At 49.0% G+C, this 18,063-nt stretch overlaps 7 protein-coding genes across 7 annotated transcripts; 2 read left to right on the forward strand and 5 right to left on the reverse strand.

The window, feature by feature from the left end:
- Positions 1-215: 215 nt before the first annotated feature.
- Positions 216-2,514, forward strand: TrAFT101_002397 (uncharacterized protein). The gene is made up of 2 exons (XM_024909457.2): positions 216-664; positions 738-2,514. The coding sequence occupies exons 1-2, from the start codon at positions 545-547 to the stop codon at positions 2,334-2,336; spliced, it is 1,719 nt and encodes a 572-aa protein (XP_024763475.1). The 5' UTR covers positions 216-544; the 3' UTR covers positions 2,337-2,514.
- A 970-nt stretch (positions 2,515-3,484) lies between these two features.
- Positions 3,485-4,138, reverse strand: ISU1 (iron-binding protein; the record flags this gene model as incomplete). Its single annotated transcript, XM_024901729.2, has 2 exons — positions 3,485-3,621; positions 3,712-4,138. 2 exons carry the CDS (start codon positions 4,136-4,138, stop codon positions 3,485-3,487), a joined length of 564 nt encoding a protein of 187 aa, XP_024763476.1.
- Positions 4,139-4,936: 798 nt separating this feature from the next.
- On the forward strand, positions 4,937-8,613 carry TrAFT101_002399 (uncharacterized protein). The gene is made up of 5 exons (XM_024907570.2): positions 4,937-5,575; positions 5,642-5,827; positions 5,922-5,989; positions 6,074-8,169; positions 8,258-8,613. Exons 2-5 carry the CDS (start codon positions 5,800-5,802, stop codon positions 8,400-8,402), a joined length of 2,337 nt encoding a protein of 778 aa, XP_024763477.1. The 5' UTR covers positions 4,937-5,575; positions 5,642-5,799; the 3' UTR covers positions 8,403-8,613.
- Positions 8,504-10,106, reverse strand: TrAFT101_002400 (uncharacterized protein). The gene is made up of 6 exons (XM_024902320.2): positions 9,898-10,106; positions 9,784-9,809; positions 9,682-9,720; positions 9,555-9,583; positions 9,327-9,472; positions 8,504-9,236 (listed from the first exon to the last, which is right to left on the reverse strand). Exons 1-6 carry the CDS (start codon positions 10,060-10,062, stop codon positions 8,835-8,837), a joined length of 807 nt encoding a protein of 268 aa, XP_024763478.1. The 5' UTR covers positions 10,063-10,106; the 3' UTR covers positions 8,504-8,834.
- A 285-nt stretch (positions 10,107-10,391) lies between these two features.
- On the reverse strand, positions 10,392-11,562 carry TrAFT101_002401 (uncharacterized protein; the record flags this gene model as incomplete). Its single annotated transcript, XM_024909458.2, has 2 exons — positions 10,392-11,219; positions 11,300-11,562. The coding sequence occupies 2 exons, from the start codon at positions 11,560-11,562 to the stop codon at positions 10,559-10,561; spliced, it is 924 nt and encodes a 307-aa protein (XP_024763479.2). The 3' UTR covers positions 10,392-10,558.
- A 2,065-nt stretch (positions 11,563-13,627) lies between these two features.
- TrAFT101_002402 (uncharacterized protein) lies at positions 13,628-15,642 on the reverse strand (the record flags this gene model as incomplete). Its single annotated transcript, XM_066126595.1, has 4 exons — positions 13,628-14,321; positions 14,439-14,517; positions 14,581-15,120; positions 15,186-15,642. The coding sequence occupies 4 exons, from the start codon at positions 15,640-15,642 to the stop codon at positions 13,628-13,630; spliced, it is 1,770 nt and encodes a 589-aa protein (XP_065982699.1).
- Positions 15,643-16,614: 972 nt separating this feature from the next.
- On the reverse strand, positions 16,615-18,038 carry TrAFT101_002403 (uncharacterized protein; the record flags this gene model as incomplete). Its single annotated transcript, XM_024899287.1, has 4 exons — positions 16,615-17,228; positions 17,294-17,481; positions 17,553-17,855; positions 17,944-18,038. The coding sequence occupies 4 exons, from the start codon at positions 18,036-18,038 to the stop codon at positions 16,615-16,617; spliced, it is 1,200 nt and encodes a 399-aa protein (XP_024763482.1).
- Positions 18,039-18,063: the final 25 nt, after the last annotated feature.

Raw genomic sequence — 18,063 nt, forward strand, 5'->3', positions numbered from 1 at the left:
GCTTAGAGAGCGGGTCATGCAGACCAAGTTTAGCGGTGGCTGCCAAGCAGATTGGCACTCCCGTCGTGCTTATGCCACCGCCTGAAATTGATTTCCGTCCGCTCTCATTGGATGCCAACGCAACCACAGCCTAAATAAACAGCGCCAGGAGAAACGCGAGGCTGCTTTCAGGCCATGCGGACAAGAGAGATTGTACGATTTGCTAGTATTCGAGTGAAGGAGCAGGAGGGATGGTGGGATGTCAGGCCATGCACAGTTTGCGATGCGGGCCGCGTAATTCATTTCTAGTAGCTTGTGAATAATGCACCTCTGAGGATGGGTATATAATGGAAGAGAGTAGGTTCTTTATAGGTTGGCGAGGCCTGTCTCATCCAAGCATTCCATCAGTTGACTGATTTAAGTCAACGCTTCAAATACCACAGTTCTGGCTATGCACGGTCGTGCTAACTTGACCTGTCGTCTATCTCTTATACCCCCGACTTATTCAAGGAGGACATCACGCCACTTATTTACGCTATTGCTCTTTTAATAATATTCGTCAACTATGGCTCTAAACAGAGAAGGAATCTTCTCCCGCACAGTAGAGGACCAAGAGAACGATATAAAAGCAAGGCAAAGCAATTTCGAAGACCAAGCATGGAAGCAGTGGCCGGCAAAGGCCCAGGTAAGTATTGGACATTTTTTCATGAGACCTGACTTATAAAATAGCAAGACACTGATAGTTTGTGGCATCTTAGTTTGAAGGACTGGAAGAGCATCGGGGCCCAATTCAACTGACAGTCAAAGGCTCCATCCCAGCCTGGGCTGCTGGCTCTTTATTCAGAACTGGACCTGGCCTGGACAGGGTAGAGGGTACGTCCAGAGGTACTCATATGATCTCGCATTGGTTTGATGGCATCGCCCATAGCCATCGATTCGACATCATTCCACCTGAATCAAGCGGAGGCAGCACCTCGGTTGTGTACTCTTCTCGTCGTCATTCAGATGCTCTCGTGGCCGAGATTAAAGAGAAGGGCTGGCAAACGAGCATCTCATTTGCTCAACGAGCTGATCCTTGCGTGGGCATATTTGGAAAGATGATGACTGTCTTTACCAGCGGCAAGTCCAACAACAACGTTGCTGTCGTCCCAGATATGCCTGGTGGTGACGTCGTAAAAGGAGGAGAGTCGTCGAAAGAGAAGGCTTTATATGTCCTTACCGATAGTGCGGCTCTCAGCAAACTCGATCCCAAGACTCTTGAGCCCATTGGCGAAGCCAGACAGCAGTCGCTCCATCCGAGTCTAAAGGGTCCAATTTCCTGCGCGCATTCACAGCGCGACCCTGAGACTGGAGATTTGTTCAATTACAACTTGGATCTGGGTGGCCGGTTTCCGACGTATCGCGTCTTTCGTGTCAATGCCAAAGACGGGAGCGTCGACATTCTCGCCACCATCTCAGGCAACGACTATCCAGCAGCATACATGCACAGCTTCTTCATCACGGAAAACTATGTGGTGCTTTGTGTCCAGTCGACGCATTACGCATGGTCTGGCATGAAGATTCTGTGGGAGAGAAATATTCTCGACGCCATGAAACCTTTTGACAAGAGTGTTCCGTGTAAGTGGGCGGTGATTGATCGAAGACAGGGGAAAGGTGTGGTGGCTGAATTTTCTACTCCGGCCGGTTTCTTCTTCCATTCGGTGAATGCCTTTGAGGAGCAGGTAAAGGACGAAAGTGGGAATAGCCATACGGAGGTTTGCATGGATGCCATCTCGTACAACAACGCGGACATCATGCAAGTGTTCTACTATGATGTTCTCTTGGACCGAAACGATGCTACGAAGAAGAACATGCTTGACAAGCAGTTTTACAAAACGATGCAGCAGCGCTTGTCACGATATCGTTTCAGGATCCCATCAAAACAACAGTCGAAAGAGGAAAAGGCCTCTGCCGTGGCCAAAGAAGTGTTGACAATCCCAGGCCCTCACATCGGCGAGCTGCCAACCATCCACCCTGCCCTCAACGGTAAGCCATATCGATACGTCTACACCACAAACAACAGAGGCCTCTACATCTTCGCCGACTCCCTCGCCAAGACCGACGTCACTACACAGGGCGTCCTGATCTGGAGTGGACCCAGGGGGCATTCGCCAGGAGAGCCCATTTTCGTTGCACGCCCGGGAGGCACGGACGAGGATGACGGGGTGTTGCTGTCGGTGGTGGTGGATGGAACGCTGGAGAAGTCGTATTTGCTGTGTTTGGATGCGAGGACGATGGAGGAATTGGGTAGGGCAGAGGCGGATTTTGCGATTCCTATGGGGTTGCATGGGGCGCATCAAGCAAAGGTACGCCTTTGAGGCGAAAGAGCGGTGTTTTCATTGTCTCTTCTCTCACTTCATTCATTTTAATTCCAAATAGTCTTTCTTGTAATCAAAATTGAATAAAAATTGCCTATAACGAGAGCTGCTGCATAGCTGGGTTTCATTGGATTCTGCCTGTACATCTTGTTTGGCAAATAATCAAAATGTATCCATCACCATGACCACAATAGTTGTAATATTACCAAAATTTTTACACTTTACGAGTCATACCTTTTCCTGTCCAGTAGAAAATAAAACTAACAAGAACAAACATGAAGCAAAAGATAAACTCACTCCTCTTCGGCATGATCCCGGCATCCGAAGCCACAAATTGATGCTGCTTCCCTAATAACCCGTATATGCCTGGACGCATTCGGCGTGTTCCCGGGATCGGGGTCGGACATCTCGGGGAACTCGCTGCGAGATTTTTCTCTCTTTTTCTCCCCCGCCGGCGTTATGCGCGTGGCGCGGCATGGCGAATTGGGGGGCTGGCAGGAGCAGTAGTAGTTAATCGTAGTGCATTATCAGAACTGCTCTGGGGTACATGCGGGCGGATGAAATGAAGGATTGAGGGAGTCAACTCAGATGAAGCTGCTGTGGCTACAAACAAGATGAGTAAGATATGAGATATGAGAGACGAGAGATGAGAGCAGAGCCGTCATCAATGAAAATTATCAAATGTTTTTTGTAAAGTAGTATTTTTGTGTGTTATGTTTCCACCTATTTTTACAGCTATTCACCCTCGCTACCGTGAACTCCCCTTAGCGGCTGATTTCAAAGCCGGAGGGAATGTGTCCTCGGTCTTTTTGTTCAAGCAGTGGACACGATCCAGTGTTCATCTCCGATACCGTATAAAAAAAAGGGAATGAGAACAGAAAGTAAAGTAAGCGTGCACTGGAACTGCATCCTGGTTACAGAAGCGTTTCAATCTGCATCTTTTTTCTCTTTTTCTTCTTCCCTTAGTCGGTTGACCCCCACACGCCTAGTTTCAGTGATTGTCTTGTTTCCCCAAATCCCATCCTGAACCATTGCTGGCATAAAAAAGAAAAAAAAAAAAAAAAGCGTATGCCCAAACATAGCAAGTAAATATTCATTGCGATTTAATTTTCCCCATCCTCGTTTTTCACCGGCGGCAAAGGCGCACTCTAGGCCGCAACAGCCTCGGCGGTGGGCATTTTCATGCTGGTGCCGCTCAGGTCGGTGGGTTTCCGTGAGGGGTTCTTGGTGTAGTAGTCGGAAATCGCCGACTTGATGGCATCCTCAGCAAGCATGGAGCAATGCACTGGATACATGAGAGTTAGCATTGACTGGCTGGATAAGAATGTGAAGGATAAAGCGACATCATGAGTGATATCACATTGTTAATACGTACGCTTAACGGGGGGGAGGCACAGTTCCTTGGCGATTTCAGTGTTCTTGACCTTGCCAGCGTCATCCAGGCTCATGCCTCGGACAAGCTCGGTCAGGTAACTGCTGGAGGCAATTGCTGAGCCGCAGCCAAAAGTCTTGAACTTGACCTCGGAGATCTTCTGCGTCTCCGGGTCGACGCGAATCTGAAGCTTCATGACATCGCCGCAGGCAGGAGCTCCCACAAGGCCGGTGCCGACGTCAGAATCGCTCTTGTTCATGGAGCCAACGTTGCGCGGCCGCGCATAGTGATCCAGGACCTTCTCGTGATATGATCGCTTGGCCTCGATGGATGCGACGGGCGCGAGCTGTCGAGGGGCGAGAGTTGGTCTGGCGAGGGGAGCGGCCATGGCAGCTCGCCTTGAGACAACGCGGAGTCCTCTGGAGAACATTTTGCTGGAGTTGGATGTGTGGAAAGAGGAGAATGTAGAGATATATGAAGAGGGGTCGCAGATGTGCGTTGGAGCAGATGAATAAAAAAAAAGACAGAGATATCGAGAGCCTGCTCAGATGCGATAACTCGGTATTGAGGTAGAGATGGTAAAGCTTTGAAGTGCTGGAGGCGAATTGATGGCGTCGACGTCAAGAAGATTGAAGTCGAGCAGAGGTTTGCGAGGTTTGGGTTGTGGAGGCAAGGTTTCGAGGTTGGATGGTGACGGAAAAGAGCCAGAGGCGAAAGAAAGCGTCGCTTAAAGCAGCAGCGCAAAAAAGCAGGGATGGCGATTTCGGCCCAGTGCAGCGCATCTCATCAGCGATGGCCGGGCCGGCCAATCAGCGCGCGCGCCCCTCTCGGCCATTACGTCTGTGCAGAGCTTGTGGCAGCTGTGGAGCTCGGACCTTGTCGGAGCCTGCAGCCAATCGGAGCGCCGTGCTTGCCTGAGTCAGCTATCTGATTGGTTTGCCGTACGTAAAGAGTCGTCAACGCTCCGCAAAACGATTGGAAATCAATCTGATAAGATGCACGTGAGACGGGGATTTCGTCACGTGGCCTGGCGACGACGAACGCGAAATTGGGCAGCCCGCTCGGATTTCGACACGTCTCCGAGGAGCTTCTTGGGCGTGCTCTTTTGTTAGTGGCGGCGCGGTCCAACATTTGCGCCGGCTGCAAGAACTACCACCGCCATGTGTACTGTACAGCAGTATGTATCGTCGGTTGAATGAATGCAATAAAGCTCAGTACGGCAGCCATGTGCATATCGTGCAGAGATGGTGAGCTAGACATTGATTGTGCTTCTCGATTTGGGGAAAAAGAGCGAGCGAGCTATATCTACATACTAGCAGTACATGTATCCAGTAGCGCTCAGAACAACCTTGAAGCCAGCAGTCATCTCGCCCGCGTCCCAGCACTGCGGGACAGTCCCCGTCAGCAGAGCAACCCCACAGCCCGAGATCTATTAAATCGACCGCTAAATTCCCAGCGTTGTATCCCATCTTGCCCGTGCCGTCTGATGACTGCATGCTTTGGCAGACTTGTTTGATGCAACAGCAGAGCGAATGAGCAATGCATCTTGACAGGGAGACATGGGCCTATATTCAGCAGATACACATGGCACTCATGACGTCTATACATACTAGGAGTTTCTGGAAATCTAGGTGCTCTTATCCACGGCATTTGAAAGTTAACAGGGCCTGGAAGCTACAATCTGCCGACTGTTACAGCATAGCTACAGCTACAGCACGCCTACAGCACGCCTACAGCACGTTTGCGGCCGATGCCAGCCATGGCGGCGCTAGTCCTATCCCGTATCTGCGCTGAAGTCATCAAGCTGCCCCTCCAGATCCAAAACTCCGTCATCGAGGGGCAGCCTAACAGCTCCAAGGGCTAAATTGTGGGCGCCTAAAAGCTGCTGCAGCCCGCACTAGTCGCTAATCGATAGCGCTCGCCCAGCGCATAGGGTGCTTTTCGCCTCGTCATAGCAACCGCCAAAAGCTCCATCAACACTGCGCTTCGTGATTTTTCTTTCGCCGCAGAAACGGGCCTGTTTCGTACAAATATCGTCGCTTTCCTTCATTTATTGTCATTCTTCCATTGCTTCTCCCTACCACCAGCGATATGTCGTGCCCTCATCTCGAGTCTGTCGGTACGTCAATGCCCTACCCCGCCGCCAACTTTCAGCTGGACGCTTGTTTCCAAGCCCTGTCAAGCTCAAGAGAGCTCATATCCATTCATCATAGAGCTCAAGCCGCCGACTCCCGTTCAGTCTGTGTATAAGGAAGATTGCACACAATGCTTTGACTCTATTGTATGTATTCTTCAGCAGGCCGATTAACCGCCTTCAAACGAAGACTTCGGCGGCGCTCATGATTGTCTTTCTTTCTATCCATAGGACAACCCCGGAGGCCTCGATGTTTGCCTCCAATGCTTCAATGGTGGCTGCACTGCCGAACGACAGCACTCGTTGCTTCACAACGCCGTCTGGAGCCACCCGCTTGCTCTCAACATCCGCCGCACCCGAAAGACGATCGATCGCGATGAGCCTCCGGCTAAGATCACGAAGCTTGCCATTGCCGCCGAGACGGAAGAAGACCGATACGACACGGCGCTGGCTGTCAAATGCATCGAATGCCAACAAGAGCTGGATATCGAAAATGCCAAGATCTCACCCATCGTGGATGGCATCCTGAAAGCACATACCTTTTCTCGAAAGGAGGAAGTAAAAGCGTGGGAGCAAGAGCTCACGTCATGCGAGCATATCTTGACCATGCAGCAGCACCCGTCTCGCAAGATCGAGCAAGGCGACCTTGGCCACTGCTCAGGCTGTGACCTGAGGGAAAACCTTTGGCTTTGCCTTGAATGTGGCAACTTGGGTTGTGGCCGAAAACAGATGGGTGGCGTTGACGGCAATTCTCACGCTCTGGGTCACGCCACTGAGTCTGGGCACGGCGTAGCTGTCAAGCTGGGATCGATCACACCGGAAGGCACCGCCGATATTTATTGTTATAGATGCGACGAAGAGCGAATCGACGAGCAGCTCGGCGAGCACTTGGCCCATTGGGGAATCATTCTTGCCGAGCGACAAAAGACAGAAAAGAGCTTGACCGAGATGCAGATTGAACAGAATCTCAAATGGGACTTTAGCATGACTACGGAAGATGGCCACGAGCTGAAGCCTGTTTTTGGACCCGGTCTCACTGGATTGAAGAATCTCGGTAACAGCTGCTACCTAGCCAGCATTATCCAGTGCCTATTTGATATGCCATCGTTCCAAGAACGCTACTATGGCGCAAATAAGGATCTGCCGATAGTCCAGGAATCCGCAGCCGACCTTGAGACGCAGCTGAGAAAGATTGCTGATGGTTTGTTATCTGGACGATATTCGGAGCCGGACAGCTCTGTGGCATCGGGGTCAGAAGTTGCCTACCAGAAAGGTTTAGCGCCAGCAATGTTCAAGCATTTGATAGGAAGAGGGCACGAAGAGTTCTCTACGATGAGGCAGCAAGATGCCTTTGAATTGTTTCAGCATCTTTTCAAACTCATTAGCCGGTCACCACACGATGGCCAAAAAGACCCTACCTCTGAATTCCGATTTGTCCTAGAGCAGCGGCTCCAGTGTCTTGGATGCCACAAAGTCAGGTACAGCTCCAACGAACAGGACAACATTTTCCTCGACGTGCCCTTGTTGAAGCTTGATGCTGGAAGTGAAGGTGCCGAGACGGCTAATGCCTACAAGCCAGTCACTCTGAAGGAATGCTTGGACAATTTCACCGCGCCCGAGAAGGTTGAATTGACTTGCTCATCATGCGACAGCAAAGCGGGCTTCACCAAGCAATCCCTCTTCAAGACTTTCCCCAACGTTTTGGCCGTAAATGCACGAAAGATGGCTGTGGTGAACTGGGTTCCCATCAAGATTGATGTCCCCGTTATTGTCCCAGACGAGCCATTCTTGTTAGATGGCTACCTCTCCAAAGGACTTCAGCCTTCAGAAGAACTCCTGCCAGAGGAGCCCGAAAACCAAGCTCCTGCATTTGTACCAGATGCGGCTGCGGTTGCACAGCTCGAGGCCATGGGCTTTCCACGAAACCGCGCCGAAAAAGCACTGCATGCGACAGGTAACTCGGATGCCAATGCCGCCATGGAGTGGCTGTTTGCGCATCTCGATGATGCCGACATTGATGCGCCTCTTGACTTGGGCGCTGGATCGGGAGACGTAGGCACCGCCGACCCTGAAAAGATTGAGATGCTGGGGGCTATGGGTTTCGGTGCCCCTCAGGCCAAGAAGGCGCTGAAAGAAACGGGCGGCGATGTCGAGCGAGCTGTTGAATGGTTGTTCAGCCACCCCGACGACCAAGGCATCATGGAAGACGAGAGTTCTGGCGAGGCGGCTGAACAGTCTCAAAAAGAGCCTGCTGGAAGCGCAGTACTGCCAGCACAGTTTCAACTGCAATCCATCGTGTGCCACAAGGGCACGAGTATCCACGCAGGGCAAGTTATTTTTTTCCCCCTTCTTTAATGCCTTGTTAAATAATTTGAACACGCGTAGAGGAGAACAACTACTGACCGATCCATCTAGTCACTATGTCGCTTTTATTCGAAAGTCTGTGGAGGGCAAAGATACGCCCACGTGGGTGCTTTTCAATGATGAAAAGGTCGTAGAGGCTCATGATGTTGAAGAAATGCGCAAGTTTGCATACGTGTACTTTTTCAAGAGAGCGTAAGAGGAGAATGAAGCTCCCCTGGGGAGTAGATTGTGCATGGGAGAGACGGCGTTTAGTGCGCTGCCGGGACATAGCAGTGCTTGATGAATTGTTTCTTCAGAGGAGTCATGAATGAGAGGGAAATACAACTCAATAGATGAAGTATCACACAAAGAGAGCCGGATACCAATAAGAGAATATTCATCAATATATAACCCGTAGCTTCAGTCGCACATCTAAATGTGTCGAGAGATTCGTGAAGCTTTATGATGCACCGATATATTCCATTCCAGTTCAACGCCGTAGGAAACCCAGTGTCGCGTCTAAAAGACAACCCACCTGACATGCAAGGCCTCATATTCGTAATATTACAAATCCTTTTACCTTTTTACCCCTTCGCCTTTCTATCCAGTTATACTCCATCGCAAAAAAAAAAAAAAAAAAAAAATCTCATTACTCCCCCAGTCTGTAGCTGACAATTGTATCGACGCGGTGGTTCGCCGTGCTGAAGCCTCTCAGCTGCACCCTCTCGCCGTTCTCAATCTCCTTGGCGTCCGAGTCCCCCCACTCGACGGGGACGTCGCTATCCGCGTCGGCGTAGACGAGGACGTTGAAGGTGCAGTCGCCGCTGAGCTGGGGGAGGAAGGTGACGGAGGCGGTGATTTGGCGGAAGATGGCGGCGATTTCGGCCTGGATCTCGGATTCGGGCTTTTCTTTGTCGGCGAAGAGGGTATTGTTGGCGGAGGAGGAGGAGTTTTCTTGTTGCTGTTGTTGCTGGTCTTGTTCGTCGGTTGGGGCGGAGGAGTCTGTTGTGGATTGCTTGGATTTTGATTTGGTCGGAGCGGAGATTTGGACCTATGTCGTATATTTTTTTTTGTCAGACATGGAAGACGATGGGGATTGGTGGATAGCATTCGTAACAAAGGGAGGTTTGGTATGACGCACATCGAATTGCCATCGCTCAACGTGCTCGCCGGTATCTTTGTCGGTGATGACGATGACGAGCTTGGAGATTTTGCCGCCAACCATCCACTTGTCGAGCTGGCTCATGATTTTCTTGATATAGGCTTTGACTTGGTCGTCGGCCGAGACTAGAATCGCGTAGCGGGAGGGTCAGTCAATCTGGGAGCAGAATTGGGAGGGCGGTTGAAGCAAGGGAGGTGTATGATGTACCCAGCATGTTGAGGCCATATTTCTTGACGCTGTGATAGAGGAGATGCGCATTAGCTGATGGTGTCTTTTTCTCTTGATCGGCTGGATCAATTGGACTCTGGGGTGGGAAAGGAGGATGGCATCGTACGCTGTGAAGTCTTCGGCTGGGTAGACGCCTCGTTGGAATCTGCAATAACGCGATCAGTTCTTCGTCTTCGGTGCGGTTTCGCTTTCTGGCAGGACTTCGTACAAGATCGTGTGTATCGAGTATTGGAACTAGCAAAGAAAGAAAGGGCGCGATTCAATTAGCATCTGCGGGTTTGAAACAATCGTGAAAAAGAGATTTCTCGGGGGAAATGCTTACAAACTCAGCAACAAGCCTTGAGCTGCCCTTGAGCGACAGCTTGTGCACCTTGGACTCGTCCTTGTCCTTGTTCTTTGGTTTTTCCTTTGACCTTTCCTTGTCCTTGGGCCGCTTTTCTTTGGTCGCCGATGTCTTTGGGGCTGTCCTTTTTAAATCTGTCTCCATGGCTGTGGGTGTTGTTGCAGAGGGAGAAGAGGCTGTTGACGTGGGGATGGTGATGATAGATGATGTATTGAGAAAAAAGGCGGTTCAAGCCGATTTCAAACTGTTTACTTTTGGCGTTGCTTGGGTGCTATGCGAGGCTGCGGGGCTGGCAGGGGGGCTTTAATTAGTGAGAGCGGCGTCAAATCAGGTGCTAGAGGGGGAAAGCTTTAGTGCTCTAGTGCTCTAGTGCTTTAGTGGAGGCTTTAGTGCGCAGCTTCACCTTGATGGTCTGGAGGCATTGAATTTCGGATGATGGGACAGAGGGACGAAGAGAGCTAGACACAGAACCGACGTGTTGATATTTGCTAGACTGAAAGACGCAAGTGCATAGTTTATACATCAATACATCATGTGTGTCATACATCTTTTTGTATTGGCCTCAGGCAACTTTGCCATACAGCTGCTGTTGATGCCGTTCCCATCGCCTCCCGTTGCAACTTCGTCTTCATCTTCTCACTTATAGCACGCCGCGAGCATGCGCTCTCGCCGGTCGAGGCATCGTCCCTCGCGCTCGCTGCCGCTCCATTGCTGCGGCCCGCTCTGCCGTCTCACGGTTCTGGATCGCCATCCTGGCCAGCCAATAACGGTCTGAGCCACGGGCGAAATACTCGCTCACGTCGTCCATGTCCATCCCGGCCACATATTCGCTGAGGACCTCTAGTTCTGGGATAGGAGCTGTCGTGGCTGCTGCTGCTGTTTGAGCTTGGTAAGGTCTATATGGAGTTCTACCTGCAGCTGGAGCTGGAGCTGGAGCTGGAGCTGGAGCTGGAGCTCGCTGACATCTGCAGCCTCTAGGGTCTTCTGGTTCGGCAGGCTGAGGCCCATCTTCAACGCTGGCAGATTGTCCATCGGTGCTGCCACCAACGGTCCTTGCGTAGTGCGATACAACAAGGCGCAGCAAGATGCCGAGGCTGACAAGAAGCGGAATCGTCTGCGCGCTGGTGTTTACTCCGTCGACATTGTCGAACTGATTCCACCGCAGCGTCAGCTCAATGGCCGTGATGTGAAGCCCATAGACGACCAGGTTCGATATGCCGCGCATGGTCCGAAGCAGGTCCTTCTGTTCCTGCTTGGCGCGTCTCCGTCGTGCAATACGTTCTTGGTCGACCCGCTCTGGCCTGATGGCTCCATGTCAGATACCAAACTATCTTGGTATGAATCACTTCTTCAGCAAGGGGGGATGGGGAGTGAGGCTGACTGTCTTCGATGGCTTCTCTTTCGGCGGTGCCGCCTATGTATTTGGAACTGGCCATCCCAAAATCCCGTCCAAGAGAGCATCATGGCTACGCAGATGAGGATGATGATGACGTAGATGACGATGTTAGCCACTATGAATGCGGCATTGCCAAGCTTGGTCTTGGCGAAGAAAAAGCCGTACTGCTCGCATTGGTGCCCTTTGGTCGGTATGTAAGTCGCAAAGAACCAGATCCCAACGGCTGAAATGACTATTAGAAGGATCATGTTCGAAACAATATATACGGGCATCTTGATTTCTCCTGTCCGTTTCAGAGGATCCCACTTGGGGTTGCAACAAGAGAGTGTATTCCAGATATATATCGGTATCAGAAAGACGTAGCATCCAGCTGCGAGCTGGAGTACGATATAAATATCGGCGGGCTGGATGTCCTGGCCAGCAATCGCAACAAGCGATCCGAGAATGATCCCCCGGACAGAAGAAGGCCCAGAAGCCGTACGTCGGACACATCTGCTTCGTCAAAGAACTCGACCAGTATCTCGCCAAACCACTAGATGTAAATGCCAAGCCGTATGCCCAAGCCATACATGTCAGGACGCCCCTGGTGCCCACATGAGGCCATCGTGATAAGCCGTAATCGCGGCAGACATTTTCAACGACAGGTTTCGTGACGAGTCAAAACAAATATAGAAAGTCGACTATGTACCTGGTCCAATGCAAAAGATGATGGAGAAGTCAGCAAACTTATACTGCCACAGACGTGGTCATTCGCTGCAGCCAGCCTTGCTGCACAATGGATTTATGCTGTCTTTAACCTTAACAGACGGGCCTTATGTCCGGTTGGGCAAACGTGGGCAATCTTCCTCTGGTGCCAGCGAAGAGCATATTTGAATGTTACATCCCCATAGCATTGCTTGATAGTGCAGCATTGAGCCAGGGAGCGGATGAGGCAAGTGAGGCGAGCTGGTGCGCGGTGTAAGTGCGGACACGCCATCATTGTTGGACGAGGTAACGTATAGCATGAAGAAGAGCGAGGGCCGTCTATTTTGTTTATCGTACATTGGGCGTCTTTCGGAGCAATTTGATAGCTCAAAAGACGGAATATGGGACATGCGGCTTGTGTTTGTCGACGCGACCCTGGTGTAACCATTTGGCCAGCATATTGGGCACTCATCTTGTGAAGCTGTGATTAATAGGAGCTTACGAGGTAGGATAGACAGCTATGTTCTGGGATGTGGAACTTTTGGAGTAGAGAATCCTATTATGAGAATAAGTGAGCTTGGATGGGAATAGCTAAGCGGTACCAATTTCGCCTTGTCGGAACTATTTGGACTAATACACGCACAAAAAACTGTAAAGTATTGCAGTAACAATACAATATACTACTATACGTGATATAGATTCCATTCTCCTCATAGTTTATTATTCACAAGCAATACAACGTTGTCACCCTCACTCTGGAGAAACCTTAGATTATACACGCAGAAAATTCCTCCATCACCCAAATGGCACGCCTCTAACGCGTCGACATAAAATTACACCCGATTTCATCATAGCTTTACCTGCTCGTTGGTTGTGGTCTTCTTATCGACACGATCTTGACTAAATTACTACCAGCTTTACCTGCCTACCTATATTCCTTTCCCGTTTCCTGTGATAAAAAAGTCCATTCCTTTCGTAACGTGTACACACTGTCGAATTTACATCCGCTAACGTATATTTCTATTTTTCGCTATTACTGAACATATTATGACTTCATCCTATCACACTATGTCTTCATTATTTAGCGACGTGCAATGTGGTCCATCATTAGATGGCTTGCCTAGAGACGTCCGGCTTCTAATTATAAAAGCCCTGATAAATTCATACATCATCAGCATAACGGTTGGAGACTCAATTTTGTTCAGCAGCGGCTGAATGAAGCTGTTATCAAGTCTCACGGTGATGCAATTCACGCTTTAAAGCTTTCAACCCAGGTTGTTCGGCCCCTCTCGTTGCAGCCGATTCTGAGAGAACAGAAGGCTCTAGAAGGCGTACAGACCGTGTAATGGCGTATGGGTTAGGGATAGTACCACATTTCTTCAACATAGCACTGTCAATATCCTAGTAATAAAGGGCTTACCGTTTAGAAAGAAGAGAGAAGCAGAATGTGATGGAGCCAGGAGAAAAACCAAGATTCGCACAACTTACTAGTTAATGATGAAACTTGGCATATGCATTATCAATCTTTAACTAACAACTAAAACTAACTGCTAAACCGCTATTAAACAAGACGGTAATAAGGTCACGCACCCCAATTTGACCTGTGTTTTAAATAGATATGGCGTCATCTCATTCAATCCCATGGGCAGTAAATATTTCTAATGTACCAAAGTAGGCCCTTAGTTCTTCATCGATGTTGTCTCTCATGTGGTAGTGCAAGTATTCAGGTTCGCTTTTACGTCGCCTCCTCGGTTCTTGGCCTACATCGCTGCTACTTCGGACGTCTGAGAGCGAAATATCGCACAGTTCTCGGGCATATCCTCTCGGGCAAGAATCTTTCTCGCCCTCCCCTAACCAGCTGCATTTTTCTTCGGCTTTGCAATTGTCTGACATAATTTCAGACGCTTCGGCTGTGTCCAAGCCCGGAATAGACAGGACAGCGAGATTTTGGAGGTGGCTAGCAATATGCTCGTGCAACGGCTGATGTAGATTCTCCTCTGAGGCACTAGTCGAGATGTCCCGTTTAGGAATATCCGGAATGCAATCGCAAAATGGACAAATATGCTCGTCGCGAGTAACAAGTTTGTATTGACAGATTTCAAGTACATCCAGTTCATGCTTAGTCGGCGGTCCTCTAATGGGATGGTTGTGCTCATCATTCATGTGCTCCCGAAAGCTTTCAAGCTCATTAAAACGGGCAACGTCATGCTCAAAATCGCAGAGCCAGGTGCCGATATGAATTCTTTTGGTCCACTCAGGTGAGTGCCTGTGGTTCATGTGATCGACCCAATGTCCTATAGTTCTGAAGAAGAGCACTGGAGTCCTGCATTGTTCCGAAAGGCAAACATAAGGCTTTACGTCTTCATTTAAATGGTCTCTAAAGTAGAATAGGTAGAATATATAGGTTTGGAAATCAAGGGAATGAGAAGCAGATACGTACTTCCAGATTTTAGGATGGCGGCTGAGAAAAGCGGTAGAAACTTTCTCTGCGCAATACGGGCATATACAGTCCGTGGTACCTGGTGGAAAATGAGGATTGGGGGGGGATTTGCACGTAGATAGGCACACAGAAGATCCCATACTCTTAGCTGAAGGAGCTGATCCATATTGGAAGTCGCTGTAGGCTACACCAACGTTCAGCTTATTCCTCGTAACGACAGATTCTGTGCAAGTAATACCACCTTCCACGTTATGTGGCAAACGAGCAAGCGTGTACAAAAGCTGAGGCTGAGGCTGAGATGGCTGTGACGGAATGGCAGAGGCTGGATATTCTTGATTGTTATTGCTTTGGCTTCGGGCACTTCGGGCTCTTCTGGCCCTCAATTTTTCTGCATCTTTGAACGTGAGACGTAAGCGTCTTCGGCGAATTGCAACGGACAAGGCGAGTTGATCGCAGAGAGAAGGCTGAGCATGGGGAAACATGCGCCTGATAATGGGAAACATGTGATTTTTAAAGTCCGTGGTATCGTCTTTTATGAATGCTGCGTCGAGACTGAGGTCCTCATTCCGTATAGATGCTTTGCGAATCATTTCCGTTAAGGCATGTAGCTCTTCAATCGCAAATCGAATGCCCTCCATCGCCTCAAGCGGTGTGTATAAGTATTCCGTTCCGCCTGAAATTACTGGTCATAATTAGCTCACGAGCCACAATTCATAACTTATAAATGCCCTTAGAAGAGAAGCGTACCAGATTCCAAATTTTCTATGAGGACCTCTAGAAGACCTATAACCTCAGTTTTCACACCTCTGTACTCTTGAAAGAGTGAATACAGGGAATCACTGATATCTCTAGCCAGAGCACTAGTGCGTTCAAACCAATACATAGAATTTGAGTTCATATCCACTATGAACTCGGCAATCTCTTTTGAACGTTCATTGGTAGTCTCCGGCTTGTTAGAGGCACATGGTGAATTTGCTTGGCCCATTTGTTTACCAAACAGAAAGATGCACTTCACAACAGCCGCGGAGACATCCTTATGTTTTTGTACATCATCGTAATCCTCTTCAAATTCTAAATCGTCGTCGTTCTCTAAGCTTAGCACATTGCCCTGCTCAAAGCCTGTCGCGTCGTCATTGTTGTAAGAGAAGGCATCTTGAGCCTCCTCATGGCATACTACACCGTCTTGTCTGTTGGCTTCTTCCATCGTTGTATCGATGTGATACATATGGGGTGAGAGATTTGCAATTGTTTGTTGAAGAAGAAGAATGGAGGTGTGTCCCTGAATTTTGCGTTCTTTTTCTGAAGCAGGTAGACGATGTGGTCATCCAGGAATCTTGAATTTGCCGGTTGGTGCCACAGCTCTGGTAGCTACTGGAAATGGCCGAGCGGGTTTGGCCCAGATTTGACAGAAGTGGTCTGTACACTGTAATCTACATGTTCGTAGGTGTCGTAACTCGGAAAGATATCAGTAGCACATATTTCCTACGACTGAGTTGTTTCCTGAAAGTGAAAACGGTGTATACAATGTACATTCAGCTACTCTGTATGTTCCCAATCCTGTTTCTTTCAGAGGATATTATTTGGGTAGAAGCTCTCCTTTCAACTACCATAGACTCAAAACTTCTCTACCTAGTCTATTCATGTCAATATATTTTTAGAGTACCTAGTGCTGTAGTTGTACTCTCTGATATAAACTGGTTTTAGGAGAAGATGAATATCACGGAGTAGTTTTAAATTGGGATGAAATCTCTCCATAGTCAAGAGTATATACCGTTCTGAATGCCTTGTAGCCAAAGCCTTTGGCTCCCGCACTTTGGGGGAGCGCGACGTTTTTCACATTTTTCACATTCACATGCGCAAATTAATTTTGACAGATACTGTTCGGCCGCATCTGATGGATTGGTAAAAGTTATCATGTGAGCTGGCATTTACAATGTTTCCTTCATATTTACACAAAACCATTAGGATTATCTCCGCAATTTGAACAATTCTTAGTAATTCACCAATTCCGCGCGAGTAATTACGCCAAGTGTAACAGCTAAGACGAAGAATCGTTTAGTTAATATGCTATATAGATAAATGTTTAACTATTGCCGATTCTCAGAGAAATGATCATCTAAGCATAAAATTATATACATTACTGTTAGCTACACATCTTATGCCACATCCATCGGCTCTAATTCTGAGAGACGTAGAGAGCAGCAACGAGACACTGAAGGGCGCTGCTCTGGCTACTGGCTGTAGCGGAGCCAAGAACATAGGGACCACCCCAATCAGCACCATTGAAGCAGTCGCCTGCCTCCACAGCGAGATCATTTTGCCAGATGGACTGGGCGTTCTTTTCTAAAAATGCCTTGTAGGCAGGATAAGGCTGACTGTGGTACAGTTTTTGGAGGTTTCTAGCAAAAACACCCTTGAACTGAAGATTATCGCCACTGCAGTTATGTGTCAAATCGCAGCTGTCAGCAAGAATGCCGTTACTGTCGACCAGATGAGCCATGGTAGCATTGGCAATGACACTGGCTGATGTGAGGTAGGATGAGTCTCCCGTGGCGATATAGAGGTCTGCAAGACCACCTATGATAACACCTTGATTGTAGGTCCAAGTTGGCTGGTTGTTGTCATTCACACAGGTGTTGCCGTTAACAGCGTCGTTGACAAGGCCTTGGCTGTTGACGAAGCCAACCTTTTGGAACCAGGCCCACACTGTTTGAGCGGCACTAAGGTATGTCTGCTTTTGGCTGCTAGGAACACGGTTGGCGAGACCAGCGCTAATGGCAAGGTACAGCTCTATCATTCCATGTTAACCTCTTATATCTTCCAGTTGCCAGCTGTGAGATGAAGAAAGAACCCACCATTAGGGATAGCCAGTGGATTGTCGGTCTTGACTTCGCCTTTGAACCAAGGAAGACCACCACAATTAAGATTGCCCCAGCCAGCATTCATATCCTGCCAAATAGCAATGGATTCCGTGAGGTAATCCTGATCTCCGGTGATATCGTAGACATCTTGCCAAGCCAAGCCCCACCAACCTTCATCGTCGCTACATGTTTTTATTCTTGATCAGGAACCATTGAATTTAGATATTTTCGCCAAAAGAGCAAAAACACTCACTAGTGACTTGCTAGAAAACCTTGCTCTCTTTTACTGAACTTGCCGGGAACGCTGCGCGCAGATCCCTTAGGCACAACGATCTTACGGCCTGTGCCGTCTAATTGTATGACACCGTGAGAAGGCTGACCTCCCTTGAGATAAGTGTTTTGCCACATCCAGGCAGTCCTGTTCTTGACACCACTATCGAGCGCAGCGAGACTGGCAACTGCTGTAATCATGACGCCGGCTTGCCAGAAGTAGTAGGCGCCATTGGGATAGAGGAAGAGTCCGAGGTCTTTGTCATACCATCGGAGAAGTTGGTCACTTGGAAATAAACAATTAGTTCAGGCTAGAAACAAAAGCCATTGGCTAGAAGAACAGGGAAAAATCTCGGAAAGATCAGGGAGCTTACTTCGAGCAACCAGCGTTGACATCGTAGGACGTGTTATCAGCATAGGCTCCGGCCGCTACCAAGGCGGTCAAAGCAAAAAGCGTCTTTCTTGCCATAATGGATGCAAAAAATAGCTATATG

Source organism: Trichoderma asperellum, chromosome 2 (genome assembly GCF_020647865.1).
Source record: "Trichoderma asperellum chromosome 2, complete sequence".
Taxonomy (NCBI): domain Eukaryota; kingdom Fungi; phylum Ascomycota; class Sordariomycetes; order Hypocreales; family Hypocreaceae; genus Trichoderma; species Trichoderma asperellum.

What these genes read in the sequence shown, in the direction of transcription:
- TrAFT101_002397 (XM_024909457.2), top strand. Translation starts at nt 545, where the DNA reads ATGGCTCTAAACAGAGAAGGAATCTTCTCCCGCACAGTAGAGGACCAA. An exon ending in AGTGGCCGGCAAAGGCCCAG is followed by an intron (nt 665 to 737) that starts GTAAGTATTGGA and finishes GTGGCATCTTAG; the next exon opens with TTTGAAGGACTGGAAGAGCA.
- TrAFT101_002399 (XM_024907570.2), top strand. Translation starts at nt 5,800, where the DNA reads ATGTCGTGCCCTCATCTCGAGTCTGTCG. An exon ending in CCCTCATCTCGAGTCTGTCG is followed by an intron (nt 5,828 to 5,921) that starts GTACGTCAATGC and finishes CATTCATCATAG; the next exon opens with AGCTCAAGCCGCCGACTCCC. An exon ending in GGCACGAGTATCCACGCAGG is followed by an intron (nt 8,170 to 8,257) that starts GCAAGTTATTTT and finishes CGATCCATCTAG; the next exon opens with TCACTATGTCGCTTTTATTC.
- TrAFT101_002400 (XM_024902320.2), bottom strand. Translation starts at nt 10,062, where the DNA reads ATGGAGACAGATTTAAAAAGGACAGCCCCAAAGACATCGGCGACCAAA. An exon ending in CAAGGCTTGTTGCTGAGTTT is followed by an intron (nt 9,810 to 9,897) that starts GTAAGCATTTCC and finishes TTTCTTTGCTAG; the next exon opens with TTCCAATACTCGATACACAC. An exon ending in TTGAGCGATGGCAATTCGAT is followed by an intron (nt 9,237 to 9,326) that starts GTGCGTCATACC and finishes TATACGACATAG; the next exon opens with GTCCAAATCTCCGCTCCGAC.